Here is an 18776-nt window from a genome sequence, read left to right as displayed (position 1 = left end):
TAGCAGATAAATGCATTACAAAAACTGAACTAAGTTTTAATCTTTCTATAATCAGTTTAAATAACAAACTGCTTTGAGTGACTTACCAAATTCCTGGTGCACAATGTTGATCCCACTCTCTGGCCTGGAGGCAGAGGGGCTTTTGCTCCTATGATTTGTTAGGGTAGACAAGATGATGCATCCAAAGAATGTGCAATCATACTTGTGTGAAACTTGGCAGATTGTCTTAGCAGCGTTCAACTAAACCTTGTTTTCATTTTTGGTGCACACGTGTTCCTGTGTGTGCTTGCCCTTACTCTGATATTCACTTTGAAATTCAATTTTGAACAAAGCCCAAACCTCAGACCGAAACTTTGTTGAAAGCACCAGGCTTTGCCATGTTTCTGGTCAAACTGCTGGCCCAAATAAGCTGAAAGTTGGAAAATCTATCAGTATAGTGAGCATAACTTTCAGGTAGGCCCTGAAAATTCCTGTGTGGTGTGGGGTGTAACTACCAGAAGACCATACATACGTCAAGTCCATATTATCCAGGAGATACATAAGTATGGCTCAGGTTTGTCTTGCTGGTGCAGAGACATGAACAGACACCAGTGACCACACAGAGACCAGTGAAATCAGTCTTTCAGTACAGTGCTTCCATTACTGATGCATATTAGGAACAGCATCTCACTTAAGGACAGAAAAGAGAAAGACAGCACATTAGGAAGTATCCAGCAGGGAGGAAGAGGGGCTGGGTAAAAGCAAAATGATACAGACTTTTGGTATTCTTAATTTGTTACACAGGTGGCAATTGTTAACAACCTTTTCTTTTGTTTGAGGTGTGTTTCTACATTATGCTGTTTAGAGCATGGTCGTGGACATATTATTGTTGGTGTACATTTTGGCAGACTGAAAATTCAAATGTAATTCACATGGTTTTGCATTCAGACATTCTAAAAAAGTGCACCTACCTAACATTGCTAGAATCATTGGTTTGAACTGACTTATATAATTCCATTCATTCCTATTGATTTGTCTAGGAGGCTGTCTGCATGGTCTAATTTGATCCATCTGGATTTTTTAACGCTAATTTTCAACAGAACCTTAAAATTTTCCAAGGACTTTCTCCTGTATTGTTTTCATTCTCAATTTCCATAATCTTAACCTGAAGAAAGGCAAATTTTATGGTAAAATACAGTAGAAACAGAACTCTAGTGATATTAATAGTCAAAATAAACCTGTCTTCAGTGCGTCATTTGGTAACTGATTAATTCTGTATTTCCTCTATTTATGACAGTTTTACTGTACAATTAGCTACTGCAGGTTGACAGTAGACCCGTTCCATCTTTAATATACCTCCTCAAACTAAAAACAATCAAACAAAAAAAATGCAGCCAAGGCCATTATAGGAGCTTTGCCTTTTACTGAAGAACATGTGCCTTTTTAACTTTATATGTTCCTATACGTATATCGCAGGATCAGCATGGGGTCAGTACTGCTGACAAACACAGTGGTAATGAGTTTGCCTCTGTCAGCGTACCCACTCCTGGAGGTGGAAGCCTATAAGTAGTATTGGCTGAAAGTTTGACCTAAGTCTAAAAATGGTTTCAAAACAATCTGAACTCATAATTGAAAGTGTGGTGATGAGTCTGTATGAAAATGTATCTTGTGTGTATTAGCATGTATGTAAGACATAGCAATTTGAAAGAATCTATTGGGGTGGACCACAGCAGGTGTTTAGTGGTAACCCCAACAAAGAACACAGTGACCGAACAGTAGGGTCATAAGGTGATAGAATGTAATTACCCTGAAACTATGTGAGACACCATTATTAACTAATCTGTTTTCTCTCTTTTTTTTTGTTTGTTTTGTTTGTTTTGTTTTGTTTTGTTTTTCTTAAATACCAGGGAATTATTCTGTGAACTTTAGGCTAAAAACCAGCCAGCTTTTACAGATGCAGGGTAGAAGAACATGGTATTTTTTGAATAAATTGCCTTTGGTCTGCTCTCCTTATTTTTCCTACCTGTGCTTTTTTTTTCAGGTTCGTGACCAGGTTTATTGAGCTGGATGGCCTGAGCTGTTTGCTGAACTTCCTGAAGAGCATGGACTATGAGACTTCAGAGAGCCGTATACATACATCCGTTATAGGGTGTATCAAGGCACTGATGAACAACTCCCAAGGACGGGCTCATGTCCTGGCTCATCCAGAGAGTATCAACATCATCTCCCAGAGCTTACGGACTGAGAACATTAAGACCAAGATTGCTGTGCTGGAGATCCTAGGGGCTGTCTGCTTGGTACCAGATGGTCACAAGAAAGTCTTGCAAGCCATGCTTCACTATCAAGTCTATGCTGCAGAAAGAACAAGATTCCAGGTACAAGGAATACTTTGCCAGAAATACCCAGTATGATGAATCTCTGCAGGGAGTGATTTTTACAGTTGCATGTATTGTAAACTTGCTAGGTAGTAAAAGGGCAGTATTTCTCATTTTGTTTTAGGAATGGCACTTCCTCGAGTAGATTATCAACATATGTATATTTTTTTAAAGACCTGATCACTTGTCATTAATGCTAACTTAAAATCTCCTATATTTTACCATAAAATGAGGGTTTGCTATTAAATGAAAGCTGTTAATCTGTTCATAATCTAACCTGATGTCATTTCTGGGGTGGTAAGCATTTGTTCTGCCCTAGAAGCGAAAGCCACAGAATTCTAGGAGCCTCTGTCCTGATTTAAATTAAGCCCTTAATTTAGTAATAAATGAGTTGTGGATTAAATAATGGACAGCGAAGGCGCTTCAGTTGCCCCTTAGCTGTCAATCAACTTATGAATTGTCATCACTTAGCAATTGTTGGCTCAGATATCTCCCATTCAGAACACAGATGGAAAACTCAACCTCAGAGACCCTGAGGTAGGTCAGTAGATCATTGACAGGCTTTTATTGTGGATACTGCTGGCTGCTATTAGAATCATAGAGTCATAGAATCATTAAGGTTGGAAAAGGCCTCTGAGATCATCAAGTCCACCTGTTATTATAACGTTCCTCTTCCTAGTGAACTGAGCACCTTTACAAAAAGATATAACAGAATCTGTTGCTGTGTATGAAGCTGTAACTGATAAACTTTGGGGTAACCTCACCCATTTACTATTCGTTCTTAGGTGAAATGATAAGGATGGTGTCGGGCCAACAGGCCCTGGATCCTGGTTTCTGTCAGCCATTATCTCCTGCCTCCTCCTCAGCTAATGCATCAGTGCATTTTGGGGTACAATGAGCTATGACTGTGACAGTGAGTGGGGAGACAGTCTGTGCTCATGAACAGTAGCTGCTAATGTTCGTTGTTAGGACTGAATGCACCTTGGGATTCACTGACTGTGACTCAGACCTGACACTGGGATGTAGGAGATCTTGGCTTGGTCCTGGCAGCCAAGAGGGCAAACCGCATCCTGGGATGCTTCAAACACAGTATAACCAGCTGGTCAAAAGAGGTGATTATCCCGCTGTATTCAACATTGGTGCGGCCTCACCTTGAACACTGTGTGCAGTTTTGAGCCCCATAATTTAAGAAGGATGTTGAGGTCCTGGAATGCATCCAGAGGAGGGCAACAAACCTGGTGAAAGGGCTGGAAGGAATGTCCTATGAAGAGTGGCTAAGGACTTTGGGCTTGTCTGGTTTGGAGGAAAGGAGGCTGAGGGGCGACCTTGTTGCTTTCTACAGCTTCCTGAGGAGGGGAGGTGGAGAGGGAGGTGCTGATCTCTTCTCCTTGGTGTTCAGTGATAGGACACCTGGGAATGGCTTAAAGCTGTGCCAGGGGAGGTTTGGACTGGACATTAGGAAGCATCTCATTACCGAGAGGGCGCTCAAACACCGGCACAGGCTTCCTAGAGAGGTGGTCAATGCCCCAAGCCTGTCAGTGTTTAAAAGGCATTTGGAGAATGCCCTTAATAACGTGCTTTAACTTTTGGTCAACCCTGAATTGGTCAGGCAGTTGGACTAGATGATCGTTGTAGGTACCTCCCAATTGAAATAGTCTATTCTAAATAGAATATTCGGTTCTCTTCACCTATATGTGGCATTGACAGGTCCACCCCTCTATGTGCACTGCCTCATCCAGCTTGCTCTCTAGTAATTAGCTGAAATGGAGAATTCTTCCTGAATTAATTTGATATTCTTGTATACCTTGGAGACATGTGTGGATAACCTTAGATGCTCAGCAAAAAGCAGTGGTAACTCACAGCCCTGACAACACTTGTGGTCCTGTGTTAGCTTATCCTTACTTGACCAAGTGACTCTGCTTAATAAGCCCATATGGAAGATAGATTCTGAGTTTACTCAATGTCTCCTCTTTGGGTCCTTGCTTGTTCCTCTCTCTCTCTCTCTCTGTTTAAAATTTACTGAATAACTGAGATAAGTCATTGCTGGGCAAAGTGTGGTAGCACAGGTCTTGTTGTGAGCTTTTGAGGAATCTGGTGTAATGATTTGCAGATGCTTACCAACTCTCACATTCATGAAAGAGTACTTTGCATAAGTGCTTGTTTTTGTCAAAACGCTTTTCCATTGGGGAAAAAATGAAAGATAAATGGATACTCTCTCTTTTTTCTTTCTTAAACAAACCAAAAAAACCCTACCCAAAACTCAAAATGATTTAGCAGAAGCATGCGTTCTTGTTTGCAATTTCTAACGCTTGTGTCTAGATGCTGGAATGGGATTACTACACACAGCAATAGCTTAAGTTTAATTTTGATGAGGTAAGGGTTCATCCAAAAAGGCATTCGTCATCCATCTTCAGTCATTTTCTTCTAACAGAGAGAATGGGGATTTTTTAAATGCTGATGAAACAAATGTGGTCATGGTCTTCCTTACGTTTTAGTGGAAGGTTCTCTGATATGTTAGGACTTGTCAGTTAAGAGAGTGTTATCTCTCTTTGCCTCTTACCTTCCCACACCTGTGTCTCAGAACAGTCTTGCAGCTCATTATCAAGAGAAGCATCCACTGTAACTTGACTATGGGAGGCCATTTTAAGAAAAGGATGAGCTGACAACACTTATCCTATATCTTTATTGTAAACTTTAAAGATGTTGTGTACAGTGAAAGCGAGTGGAAGCCTTTTTTTCTTTATCCTAGTCCTGAGTGTAACCTGAGTGTATCTTTGTAACCCAGTCTTTGCAAATATCTGAAGAGATCCATCAGGTTTCAAAATGAACTCTTTTGGGGATGTGTTTCCTGTAGCTTGAGTAACTAGCAGTATCACTCAGTGCATTGAAGTGTCCAAACAGCTTAGAGCTTGCAGCTTTAGGTTGACTTTGACTGGCCACACCTAATCACTGTTATGTTGAAAATGATACCCCACAACTGGGGATCTGGCAGAACCAAGAAACGAGAATTCTTTCTGTGAAAAGTAATACAAAATGAACTAAACTGTAGGAACAGGAGAAATATACTTTGAACGTGCAGAGTAGGAATTTATTCCTTTGGCTCTATGGTTCATTATTGCAGACTGATTCTAATGGGGGGTGGGAGGGAAGGAAGGCTGGGAACTGTAAAAGCACTGCTCAGTCTTTCTCTAGATCTAGCTCTGTAAGACAATGGCCAAATTAGAGATACAATACTTGAGAGGAGAATGATTTCAGATTCTCAGTTTTGGAAATCAAGCTCAGTTCTTGTGAAGTAAAAAGTGTTGAGCTTTCTGGAAACTGTACTGAGCTCACTTTTATTGGAATGTCCAATGAATAGTTTACAGGTAACGCTGACCTCTAACAACATCAGTGCAATTGTTGCTCTTCCTTAAGTTGCCTTCCTGACAACAGTGGTTGATAGTATTCTTCATCCCTTTCAGCCACCTCGCTGTCAAGTTACCCCTTCTCATCTATGAAACCTGGCACTTTGTATACTATGTGTTTGGATTTATTTTCCCCTCTTGCAGATTGCACTAAGTGTCCCCTCTTCCCACATCATCTGTGGTGACCAGCACTATGTACTTTGAGGAATCAGGAGGTAAATATAAGAAATACTGTTCCGGATTTATTTTTCTCCAACACAAATTGTTTTCTTTTTTTTTGCCTTCTTGCAGAGGAATATCATGGTGATGAATAAAAATTTGGGGTGCTTGGTTCTGCTTCCACTCCTCTTTGTGAGAAGGAGGAAGAGAGGTTCAGAATTATTTACTGGCAGCCATCTAAAACTTGAGCTCGCACATAACTTGCTGCTGGCAACTTTAGATTGGAACACTGTTTATTTCCAATTTGCACATGCTCAAGCGTGGTGGAGTGACATAGAGATCATCTATTTAACATGGTAACATAAAACGTGGCATGTTTCGTTGAATGTCAGAAGTTATGGCTGGTCAGTGTTCTAAGCACAACTCTTGCTACCCGGCACAGCCAGCCAAAAGTAGCCAGAGGACTCAGCAACTGGTGAATTAAGAGAGAAGAAAAGCTGCGACTTTAGATATGGTTCTTACTAAACTTCCATTGGCTCTGTTCTGCTATAACTCCTACTATTTGAATAGGAAACTTAGAGTTTTATACTAGTGTATCTAAAGTCAAAATCCAAATTACAGTGAGATTCCTTAGTGATATAAACACTTGTAGTCCCAATTAATTTAACTAAATTCCACTAGGTCATACCAACTGAAGACCACTAATCAAACTGTGCTGAAATATTTCGGAAAGGATTTCCTTGCTTTTTGATGTTTTCTTTTTTTAAAAATTGAAGTTAATGGAAAATATAGATAGAACTTTTATGAATATGAAGGAAGGACTATCTCCTTAACAAAATTTCATATTTTGCTGAGTGGAAATTCTGATGTAAAATATTGCTTCTTTCTAAATGGCCAGCATTTCGTCTACTGACTGCAATTATCAATCTATTCCTTAACTTCAGAGAGGAGTCACTTTAAAGCTATGGGAGATTCTCCAGAACTTTTCTTTGCTGAGACTTCAGTCTTCTATTGAATGCCTTTTAGTACTATAACTTCACCCTGTATCTCCGCTGTTCAGTGAGTTCACAGCTCTGTCGGGATCATCTTTGTCTTGGCACTTGCAACAAGATTCTATACTTTATGTTTGTGTCTGAATTTATATTGTGGCTGTTCCTATTTTCTCACATTTGCCGCAGCTTCTTGCCTGAGCTGATCCCTTTGCCTTCTTTAATCTTTGACCCTTCTTTCATGCTGCCCTTCTGCCTGGAATAACTCCAACAGGCAGTCTGCATTCCTTGAAAACTGTCCTCTTCAGAGTAGTATTCCATCTTTACTCAAATACCACAATAATATAAAGGCATGCCTTCAATCTCCTTCCTGAGGCAATCTGGAAAAGCTCTGTCTTTTCTTCATCCAATTTTTGCTTGAAGCATGCTTCTTTGCCTACAAATTCTACTCTGCTCCTTGAAGAAGAGAGATGAAAGAAAACATTGGAAAGCCAGACAATAAACCCTCATAGCAGAAATGTGGAATTAGGAAGATGAGCCCTTGGTGTCCTTGCTGAGATTCACTGTGTGACCATGAAAACGTTGCTTTATCTTGAATTTCTTAGGTGCTTTTCTTGTGAAGATGGAGGTTTCTAAAATGCTATGAAAACTGAGAAAGAAGAGTCTCTGATTTCAGTGTCATTTATGACTGCGGTATCCTATTTATGACTGGTTTCCTTTGTGAAAGGGGCACAATCTTACTCTTCCCTAAGCTGTTGCCTTTCTGATTATTGTTATGCTTGCTGCTTCCCCTCATTTCTCCTGTGGAGTGAATGCATTGTGTTATGACATTGTAACACGTTGTACTTTTTAACATGCCATATTTTGAATCCAGCTAATGTTGCAAAGTCATAATGCTGTACTGGCCCAGAAAAGTATATCAGGATGTTCCAGTGCCCTTCCAGCCTGGTTTGCTGTCTGAAACACCTACCCAGCTGGGGAACCCTGTGGGGAGAAAGAATTTTCCTTTTAGTCTTGAGAGAACCTAGGTGTTAGATACTGTCTGAAAGGAGCTGATTTCACTTGCCGATGAAAATACTTTCTGGCCTGCTTTGGGCCGAACACTCTTGTTTTCCTCCTTAGTGCTGCTAGAAATTTTGAAGCTTGAGGTGAAGGAATAAAGGAAGCTTGATATTGTCAGTTGAAAAGGTGGAGATTAGGAGCATTCCTTCCAGAACCCCCTTGCCTGGTTTGTGTTAAACACCGTCAGTACGGACCATAATCTGTGGGGAGAAATCTGATCAATTTGGAATTGTAGTAGAGGAGCTAACAAGAAACAAATTAAAATCCTGTATTCCCACTTGATTTGCTTCTTCCCCTCAGGGCTCATCCAAAGCCTTTTGAGGTTTGCTGCAGATTGAATGAAACCCTACTGGATGTCAGTGATGAGGAATAATGGGATTAAGTGAGGAAAGTTTTGCTTAAATAGTAGGAAAAACCTTTACAACCATAAGATCAATGGGGCCACAGAGCTGGCTGCCAAGAGGTGTGGTGAAATCTTTTTCACAGGAAATGTTCAAGTGAAGACTTGAACCGCAGCCATTTGCAAACGGTTGGAGATATTGGAGTTCAGCCACAATGTGTAGGTGTAGACTCTGATCTTTAGGAATTGCATGAATCTATAGTGTTTCCTTCTAGAGCTGAACAATCACATGAAGATGTGCTGCTCTTCAATTAGCTTAGTGCAACCAGAGTTTTTGTTTTTCTTGCCCTGAATTTGGCTTGGCCCCCAATGCATTCTGCTCCCAGTCCAGCCTTCTGAAATGGGGGATAGAAAACTTTTGTTAACAACCTTCAACCTGTCTGGATGCTGTATCTGATATGTTGTTGCATAGTCTAGCATGTTCATAAAAGTCTGTGAGGATATATGGTAGGAATGAGGCCTCTGAAGAAAACCAGCAAAACCATCCTTGGTTTTGATGCTTCAGTAGTAATGGCTACTTAAATTATTCCAAGAAGACACATGTGCTTTGGATTTCAGTGTCAAATCTGACAGTTACAGAACTAAATTCTCTCATTTATTTCACTTCTGCTTATTTGTCAAGTTGAAGAGTTGGGTTTGTTGGTGAATTTAAAGACCTCTTAAATAGTCTCCTATTGTCATTGTCAGAGATAGGATGCTGGACTGGACTGACCATCCGTCTGACTCAGTAGGGCATTTCATGTATTTTTATGTAAGACTCATTCCCATTTCTAACAAAATGGGGGAAGGGTTGGTATTTGGCCATCATATGACTACTGGGAAATCATGGATGCGATGGAAGTTCAAATGCCAGGAGTAGGGATATTTGCAAGTGCCAGCTGGACAATTTAGAAGATGGAAGAAAAAGGAGTTTATGAAATCAGGCTTGCTTGATAGTGAACATACTATGCTCAGATATAAGCACAACTGTCAGTAGCAGTGTATGATAGATCAAAAGATTTTTACACAAAAACAAGCAAAGGGTTTGCATGAAGCCAGGAGGGTATTCTTTCCCATGGGGAATGCACAGGAGGATATTCCCCCTATTTCTTGAGGCATATCTCCATAGTGATGTCCATTTTCTACAGGAAACAAGACAGACCTATGAAACTGATGACTAGCACAGGAAAGATTTTGCTATGAATGAACACTTTCAGTAGCCAGGGATGGAAGACTGACTAAAGGAAAATGAACTTCCTTACTCAGCATCATAGCTTCGAAATATTGTTTACATGGATCAGCTAAGCTGAACACTAAAAAGTTATTTTTGTCTTCATTCTCCCTTTATGGCCAAAACTTCTTGGGAAGAGTAAAAAGAATTCTGTCTTTTCTAATGCATCAGCAAAATAAACATATGAGTGTGGGGCCTTTATTATTAACACTGGAGTGAGACGCGTACAACTGAACTGGCAGATCTCCAGTGGAATATTTTACTCTTCCAGTAAGGAAAATCATCCTTGGAGTTAGGAACTGATCAGAGAAGATCCTGAAGAGAAGGTTCATGGTCATCAGCACAAAGCTAAAAGTAGAGTTGCTTTCATGGCTAATCAGTTTCTACATAGAACCTCTTTGGTAAATATTCAAGTAGAATTAATCCTAAACAGACTGTATAAGGCACAGGCTACCAACATTATTTGTCTAGTCTTTTTTCTCCTTTGTCTCCTGATGTTCACAAGATTATGGTGAAATATCTCTAAGTTTGTAGAGATTAGATCAAAAGCATTTCTGTGCTAAATACCCCCTGAATACTAAATATCCCTGCTATTTGCTTAACAGGGAGACATACAGTCTCCAGGGAGACCTTACAGCAGCCTTTCAATATATAAAGGGAGCTTATAAGAAAGATGGAGAAAGACTTTTTACCAGGGCCTGTAGTGACAGGACAAGGGGTAATGCTTTTAAACTAAAAGAGGCTAGATTTAGGTTGGATAAAAGGAAGAGATTTTTTTTACGATGAGGGTAGTGAGACACTGGAACAGGTTGCCCAGGGAAGTTGTAGATGCCCCATCAGTGGAAGTGGTCCAGGTCAGGCTGGATGGGGCTCTGAGCAACCTGATCTGGTTGAAAGATATCACTGCCCATTGCAGGAGGATTGGACTAGATGATCTTTAAAGGTCACTTCCAACCCAAACCATTCTATGATTCTGTAACAAGGAAAATGGAGCTTAACTACACTTTCAGTGGAGCTGTGTAATTCACCTTTGAGCTTTGGAGCTGTATGCACAGGGGAGGAATATTCCTGTTATTTGCAAATCGCTAATAGGAGCTTACCAAGAGGTAGGTAATTGTCTGCTTCATGTGAAATGGTTGTAAGTGAAGGAACAAGGAGAAATCTTCCAAGATCCACACATAGGTTTTATTCCTCGCGAGACAGCTTCTCTTTGGAATTCTCTCCCACTGTATATGAAAGTGCAATCTATCCTGCTAACATCCAAGAAAATAATGAAAATTACGTGAGTGATGTGAGTAGACAGGAGGTATGAATCTGATGCTATTTTTCTGCATGTACAAACTCCCTGTCATATTCACCATACAGAGTTAACTGACTAGGAAGGACATAATTCTGCTGCTTTCTTAGATCGTGTTGGCAGAAACTATAAAAGGCATCTGCTTTTTCTCAAATAATAGCTTGTTTAAAAAAAAGTTGTTGGTTTTTTTTTTTTTTCATTAGGATCAGGTGGGCATTTTATTCCTATCACTATTCTTCATTTGTTTATTGTGTCATGCCCAAAATTGCTAACAATCTCATCTGAAAAAAATTATTTCTTTAAGCAAATATATAGCAATCAAAAGAAGTCCGTGTGCCTATCCCATGAACAGTATGCAAAATGGTGCAAGAAATTAGATTATATCCTCTAACCCAGCCTGCTGTTCTGTTTCAGACATTGTTGAATGAGCTGGACCGAAGCATGGGGCGATACCGAGATGAAGTAAATCTCAAAACAGCCATCATGTCCTTTATCAATGCTGTTCTGAACGCTGGCGCTGGTGAGGTGAGTCACTGCCCTGGAAATTCCTTCTAAAATGTTATGCTTGAATTAATTTACCTTGGAAATGGCTATTAGACTAAGTCACAAATCTTGTGTTATTGAATGGATATAGTTTGTGGAAAATAATGCCTAGTTGTTGATATCAGTCTTATAATGTCTTCCATATTATTTTATTCCCAGCCTCTTCTGGCATAATGTAGACTACTTGCACTGAAATGATTGCTTCCGGGTTTTGGGTGGGGTTTTTTGGTTTATTTTTAAAGAACTGCAAAGCATTTACCTCTTGATTTCAGCCTTTTAGAAAACATTTTGGTTTACCTTCAGAAATGTTTTGAAATGTTAAGTTGTTTTGACTCAAAGCCAAACTCAAAATATTTTAATTTAAAAATGTCAAAGGGAGACATTTCAGAAAAGACAGTTTGTTGTTTTTCTTTCATTAACAAGACTTTCTTTTGAGTCTGGAGGATAGTTTAAACTGATTTTGTTTCATTAGAAGTGTTACTTTTGTTACATTGGCTTTTCTTTTTTTGGTTAAACCACAACAGACAACAAGCTTATAAGAGCTCTGTCTGGCAATGTATTTGTCTCTGTATGTGGGAGTTCTGTAACATCCCACTGAATAGGTGTCAAGTTTGCCAGAGTATATGGTGATTTTATGACAAATAAACATAAAAACTAGGAGGAAGACTGCAGTACTGTTCATCTGTAAGCAGGAGGCAGACCTCTAATGGACTAGCAGGACAAACACTAATAATTTTTGTTCTTTGTGGAACAACATGGAGTGTGCTGTCCTTCTGACTGGGTATACAGAACACATTGGAGGTAAACGAGGACTGTATTTTTAAGTGAAACAGAGGCAAAGGCATTAATTTTTTTTACTTACTTTACTGGAATTAAACATCCTGTGAATTTGCTGTCAGGATAGAGGCTATTAAAAAGGGAAGAACTGAAGTTTTAGGTGATTTTTTTTTTAATGTGATCAAAAGCTTTTGGAACCTAGTAACTTTGTTTTCCCTCACTTTTTAAGGACAATTTGGAGTTCCGATTACACCTACGGTATGAGTTTCTAATGCTGGGAATTCAACCCGTCATTGACAAGCTAAGAGGACATGAGAATGCCACACTGGACAGGTAAGATGTTTTCTGAGAACAGTTATTGATCAACAGAAAGAGTTCTTGGAAACTCTTCTCCATTTGTGTTTCAGATTTAAGCCCAAAGCTGTCTCTGTCTCTCACTAAAACTGACTCCCTTTAAAGACAAAAAGAAAATTTGTCCTTAAAATTAAAGCCAGCAGATGAAGTAGGAAACATACATACTAAATTGGCAGTGGCTGTGGCAAGGAGTTCCTGAATTGCTTTTCTTCTAAGCTGAGGATGGCAATCAGAATGAAAAAAAAGAAAAAGTTCTAATTCTTTCTCTCTTGTAGCAAAACTGGAACAAAAGCCTGTCCTGGTAGGAGGGAGGGAAGCCAGTAATTCATTTACTTCATTGAGGCTGAGTATGTGTGGTCAACAAAGCACAGGTTTTGAGTTTCCAAGGTTTTTCTTTAAGCTCAGTCTTTTTTGTGATCTAGCTTGTACCACAGCCTCCCAAACAGTGGCACTGGCAACAACTATGAGGGAAGGAGGACCTGTGGTGGGCAAAGGGGTAGAGATGCCAAGTGGGCAAGAGAGAATAATGAGGAGCATCTTCAAACAGCTGTGCTACTGCATAAAATGTAACACTGAATGGCACCTTCAAATTACTGTGTTAAAAGTTATATGGATAATAAATGCTTTCTCCACTAGCAATTCCATATTTTGCCACAGTAGTTGAAGCTGCTAATGACCTTAAATTAAACCCTTCACAAAGCCACATGCTGAAATAAACTTGGAGTAAACAATCTGAACAATTTGACTGAGACACTTCAAGAAGCTAAAAGACTGATGAACCAATGAGGAGCCTGGTAAAATCCATTTGCTTAACAAAATGGAGCATTGAAGGTGTAAGAGCAGGCAGCTGTGGGAGTCTGCCTTCTCCTGTGACCACAATATGCTTTGTGGAGAGGCACTGACCTGCTGCTGTACTGCTGTCCCTTATTGTCTGCTACTCCAAGCCCCTTCCTACAAAGCAGGGATGATTTGTAAGTATCTGATATCTGGGATTTCCTAGATAGAAGTGTCAAGTTTCCCAAAGCACATGGTGAAAAACCTATGGATCAGGCCAATGCCTGCAGCTTTCAAGGCACTGTTTTCTCAAACATCCACTGTCAGGAGCTGCTATAGGGTGATAGAGCTATCCCTGGGAGCAAATGTAAAGCGCCTGAGATTCTGTGTAAGTACCAGGTTAGCACCAGCTGCCTGTCATAAAGAGTGGCCTCACATCTTTGAGCAGGTAGAGGCATATACCTGTGTATTAATGTCACAGGGAAAGATTGCATGCAGTTGCATGTGTCTACAGTTTGCTGCAGAGCTGGAACCAGTAACATTTGATCTACGACATTATAACCGAGAATCTGTCCTATAGGCAATAGGGCTGCCCTGTTCCTTTGGTCAGTAACCAGGAATGTTTAGGAGGGGCTTAGGGGCACTTTTGGATCTTACAAATTACAGTGATGAGAATGATAACAGAAGTTTGAGAGGATCCCAGATGCCTGGATTACATAGACTATATGCCAGGTCTATATAGGGGGATGTGCCCCAGCCTTTCTCCACATTAGCTGCTGTGCTCTGGTCTCCATGCAAGAAAAGTTCAGATGCCATGGTCAAATGTGTCTCTCACCAGGTCCCCCAGATCCCAACAGAGGCATGCCACTGTGCTCATCAATAAGCAAATGTAAAGACAACTGTGAGCTCTGCTGTTTAACTAATCCACTGAACGCATCTCTGCTCCACCGTGTAAAAGAAACTACTTGTTAGTGGTCTAATATCTGGTTAACAAGTATGGCATGGACTTTTTAGAAATGTATTATCACTGCAGGCATTGCATTCACCACAAACAGAATATCCCTTTCCTATTTTATGTTTATTTTTAGCAGCCTTAGCTCAACACAGTGACTTAGCACAAGGATTAAAGAGCGTGTATACCTCAGCCAGCCATTCCTTTTGGCCTGTCACTGACCCCCATGGGTTGTCTTGCATACCTATCCCAGCACTTCATGTAAGAAAGGCTTGCCAATTTCCAAGTGTCCTAGCTGGAAATGAGGTGTTGCTGCTTCTGTAGTGACACGCTTAGTTTAAGTCAGAGTTATGCCATGAACATTGGCAGGTTTTGTTTGTTTTGTTTTTCTGTTTTCTCTTAGGCACTTAGATTTCTTTGAGATGGTCAGAAATGAAGATGACCTGGAACTTGCCAAGCGGTTTGACCTGGTAAGTTTTTCTCTGGAGTACCTAAACTTGCCAAAGCTGAACATCCACTTTGGATGCTTGCTGCAACTTCCCTTTGAGTTCCCTGAAAACAATGATTGACTTGGGTGCTGAGAGTGGCTGGTGCTCTTGTTTTCACTGTTTCTCATTTAGCAAGTAGGGAGTCTGTGATTTGTGAACAATGGAAACAATGATCACAGACAGGGCTTCTGCCAAGTATCTTTGACAAAGACTTCTTTCTTTTGTTTGGCTGAAGGTTCAGGAGTGGAGGAGGTTCTCAACCCTGCTCTCATGTTCTCGGTCCTGATGATCCAGGTGTATTCCAGTCTCAGACATTCCCTTTACAGGACTATGGGTGAAGCTTGGGCTCTTCTCTGACTCTTTTCCCAAGATTACAGGAAACTCTCCTGAAGACTGTCACCTCAGAGACTGTGGAGAGGATCAGTATTTTACATTGGGTAGATTTTAAAGATTAGCATAAAACAAGGACAGTTTCCACAACCTCTACCAACAGTAAGAGGCTGTAGGGTCCAGAATAGTTATAGTTTCTTCTTTCTTCATGACCAGCTCCTGCCACATACCGATACAGAACAACTAGCTCTTTCCTGCTTAGCTTCTAGTTCCACCACCGCTTTCTAGGACTCAAATATTTTGCTTGCTCCAGAACAGCTCCTCGTGGCTTTACATGCCTCCCATCTTTCTAGCCCTTTACTTTGGGGATTTTTCCATACTGGAGTGGGGATGGCAATGCTGGTTTCAGAGACACATGTGCCTGCTCTTCACTGGAACTTGCAGCTGGACATTGCAGAAGACTCTGCAGAGGTCCAGTTGCTGGAAATTTGCCTGTCTGTGTTGATCAGATCTTTCACAGTTTGTCAAGCTTTCACTGTGCATGGTTTTTCTCTCACTTGTTCTTTCACTACCTTCTCTCACTTTAGATCCACATTGATACAAAAAGTGCCTCTCAGATGTTTGAGTTGATCAAGAAGAGATTGAAGCACACAGATGCCTATCCCTATTTGTTATCCATTCTCCAGCACTGCTTGCAGATGCCATGTGAGTACATCACAGTTTTCCAGAGCAAGGGGTATTGAAGAACTGGATGAAGCTTTGGTGTAGGTACACTGTCACAGATACCAGGACACACACTACCCTTGTCTTCCATTCAGAACTAGGCAGTGGCTGAGGAACTTGGTATCTTAACACTGACTCCATCCAGCAGATTTTTGTTGCAACACTTAAAGCAGCAGCTTGAACTCTCTGCACTTGCAAATAAAATTAAGTAGCTAAGGCATTCCAGTTAGTCACTGACAGAGCTTTTAATGATTTTAAATTAGCAGTTTTAAAAAAGAAAGCGTCTTTGTGCTCTAGATCAGGGAATTCCCAGAAGTAGATACCATTTTGAATATTAACAAAATGCAGTGAGGAATTTTTCTGGTGAAACAATACAGTACAGAAAGCTGTTCTGTCACTGGGAAATTCCACAGTAAGTCTTCAGGCTGCTATCTCATGGCAATACATCAGTGGAGAGTGCCTGAACTCAAACTGAAAAATAACATTGGCGGTTGTTTTCAAGAGAAGTGATAGGAATCTTCTTGTCAACTGTAATAAAATAATTCGGTTGTGCTTCCAGAGTGTAGCAGCTGAGCAAAGGCGTAGCAAGATCACTAAAGAGCTGCCTTCCTTGATCCTGTTAGGTATCAGGTGCTGGTCTTCATTACTTTCAACCATACTTGAGCAGTTAAACTGAGAAGGGACCATGAGGGAGATGTACCATCGTGTGCTTTCTCAGAAAGTAATGTGCTATGTTTTCAGGCACTGATTAGATTCAAGTACTGCCATGCACAAATTCAAGCAGTTGTTTGTCCCAGTGGTCTCCTTGATATTGCTCTTTAAGGCAGTACTTGAACTTTAGGTATTGACCTGGATTTTTGGTGGCAGAAGGGCTAAATCCTGCTAGTTCAAGACAGGATTGTACTGGAGCAGTTTTAAAGAATCTAAAAGTCTATGTTATGTCATTCAGGGAGCTGAGGTGAACTTTATGTTGCTTTGGCTCTTCTGTTTGATAGCCATAGGATCAGTCCCTTTGGTTCAATTTCTGTTCATTCTCTCCAGGCTTTTTGGTCATGTTTGTATGAATTTTTCATGCCAGTTGAGTTTCACTGACCTGCAGATAACTGAGCATGCAGATAGAACACCTGATTGTTTTTACAGTGCCTGATCACGATGTTACCTAAGTACCAAAAAAAACCCCAACACCATGCCCCAAAAAATACTGAGTAACAGCTATCACAAAGGAATCACTTCTGTAGGCATTTAAAGTGCAAGTTAGAGTTAATCTGTCAAAAGTGTTGCACAACCCGAATGTGCAAATCAGGTGCAGAGTTGCCCATGCCTGTTATGTTGCTGTTCCAATATGCCAGATGTTTGTAAATAATCTGCTAGCAACAGTTTGGTGTTAGGCTTTGTGTTCTATAATTTACTACATACAGGACTGAGATGGAAGGCGGAAAAGACGGAATACCAGTCTGATGGCAGGGCTATGCACTTTGGCATGGAAATGGAAGTTCTCATGGGCTGGTCTTTTTCCATACAGATAAGAGGAATGGAGGAACCTTCCAGCAGTGGCAGCTGTTGGATAGAATACTCCAACAAATTGTTCTTCAGGATGAACGAGGAGATGATCCAGATATAGCTCCATTGGAAAACTTCAATGTCAAAAATATCATTAAAATGTAAGCTGCATTATTATTGTTTATTGCTGTTATGCAGGTATAAGTACATGATAAGTATGCAGGTGCTTAGGAAATAAAATATCATATCTGAGGAGTTTCTTATTTTAACTTACAGCTTCTTGTTGTCTTCTTAGTCTTCTAAATAGTTTCCTTCTCATGACATCTTAACCAGATGGTATTTTCTAGCAAAGTCCTTGCGTTAGGCTTCTAATTTCTGTGAAATATTAAGCTGGTTAGAAGAGAAGAAAAAATACCCATGATATTATAACAAGGCTTCCTCATGTGCCTGTTTTCATTCAGAATGTTGATGAAAGCTTTCATTGATAGTAAAAAAAAAAAAAAAAAAGTGGTCATCTCTACTTAGATTTCATTCCTCACTAATAAGCACATAGTTTAGAAATATTTCAAATAGTGGAAAGCAACCCCTACCTAGCACACAAAACCTTTTACCTCTTCATAAAATGTCTGCATGCTCTCACCCACAGACTTGGCTGAGGGCAGTACCATTATTTTTTCCCGTAGGACGCATCATTTGAGAAGTCTAGCTACATGAGCTGGCTCTCATCTCAACTTCCCTGTTCTCAGTCCTTTTTTAGCCAAACTTTTGGACTCTTCATCCCATCCATCTGCCTCTGCAGGTAATTCATGGCCCATTACCCTTCTGAATTATCCACTGAAAAGAGCATTTTATAGAACATAAGCCTCATATGAAACCAAATTCTCCTGTACTAAAAATCTTACAGTCCCTCCTGTTACAGGCATGAGCCAGAATCAAAACTGATTTCTCATAATGGAAAAATACACTGGTGTTGATCTCTGTCTGTCTGTATATCAGACTTCATTGTAGACCTCATGCCTGATCTTCCCTTTCTACTTTCATAGCTACTCCTCATTCTGCATACCTAATCAATCCCCAGCATGCCCTGCATATTTTCTGTCAGTAATAGGAAATAGCTGTGCCAGTATGAGATATGAGCATTGCCTTGTTACTGATATATTACCCAACAGATAAGCATCCTCCCTTCTTGTAAGAAACAAAAAATAGGACCACAGAAAGTAGAAAAAAAGATGGCAATCTGGTCTCATATTAAGGGTGGGGTGATTTATTACCCACAGCAGCTATGATTATTTTAGTGATGACTCCTCTCTTTCAAAAAACTTGCCACTTTGAGGGCATTACCTGAAGACAGGAACGTATCATGATTTTTTTCCCCAGGCATTCCTTTATCCCTTTTCAGGACTCTGAGCAACAAGTCATCACATTTATGTTAGCTGTTGGCTACAGTAAGGATCAGGATC

The 18776-nt window shown here is 40.3% G+C and overlaps 1 protein-coding gene across 4 annotated transcripts in view; it reads left to right on the top strand.

Annotated features, from left to right (window-relative positions):
- Positions 1-18776, top strand: part of DAAM2 (dishevelled associated activator of morphogenesis 2) — a 212857-nt gene that overhangs the window by 140301 nt on the left and 53780 nt on the right. For all 4 annotated transcript variants that reach the window (XM_009475067.2, XM_087775930.1, XM_087775931.1 and 1 more), the window contains 6 exons: positions 2021-2354; positions 11290-11400; positions 12425-12528; positions 14679-14745; positions 15681-15798; positions 17339-17477. In XM_009475067.2, the coding sequence (XP_009473342.1) occupies positions 2021-2354; positions 11290-11400; positions 12425-12528; positions 14679-14745; positions 15681-15798; positions 17339-17477 (873 nt within the window). The remainder of the gene's footprint in view (positions 1-2020; positions 2355-11289; positions 11401-12424; positions 12529-14678; positions 14746-15680; positions 15799-17338; positions 17478-18776) is intronic.

This window comes from Nipponia nippon, unplaced genomic scaffold (assembly GCF_047370975.1).
Source record: "Nipponia nippon isolate SJK-2023a ecotype South Korea unplaced genomic scaffold, ASM4737097v1 scaffold_4, whole genome shotgun sequence".
NCBI lineage: Eukaryota > Metazoa > Chordata > Aves > Pelecaniformes > Threskiornithidae > Nipponia > Nipponia nippon.
The sequence above is the reverse complement of the archived record's forward strand: the minus strand, read 5'-3'. Positions and strand labels throughout refer to the sequence as shown.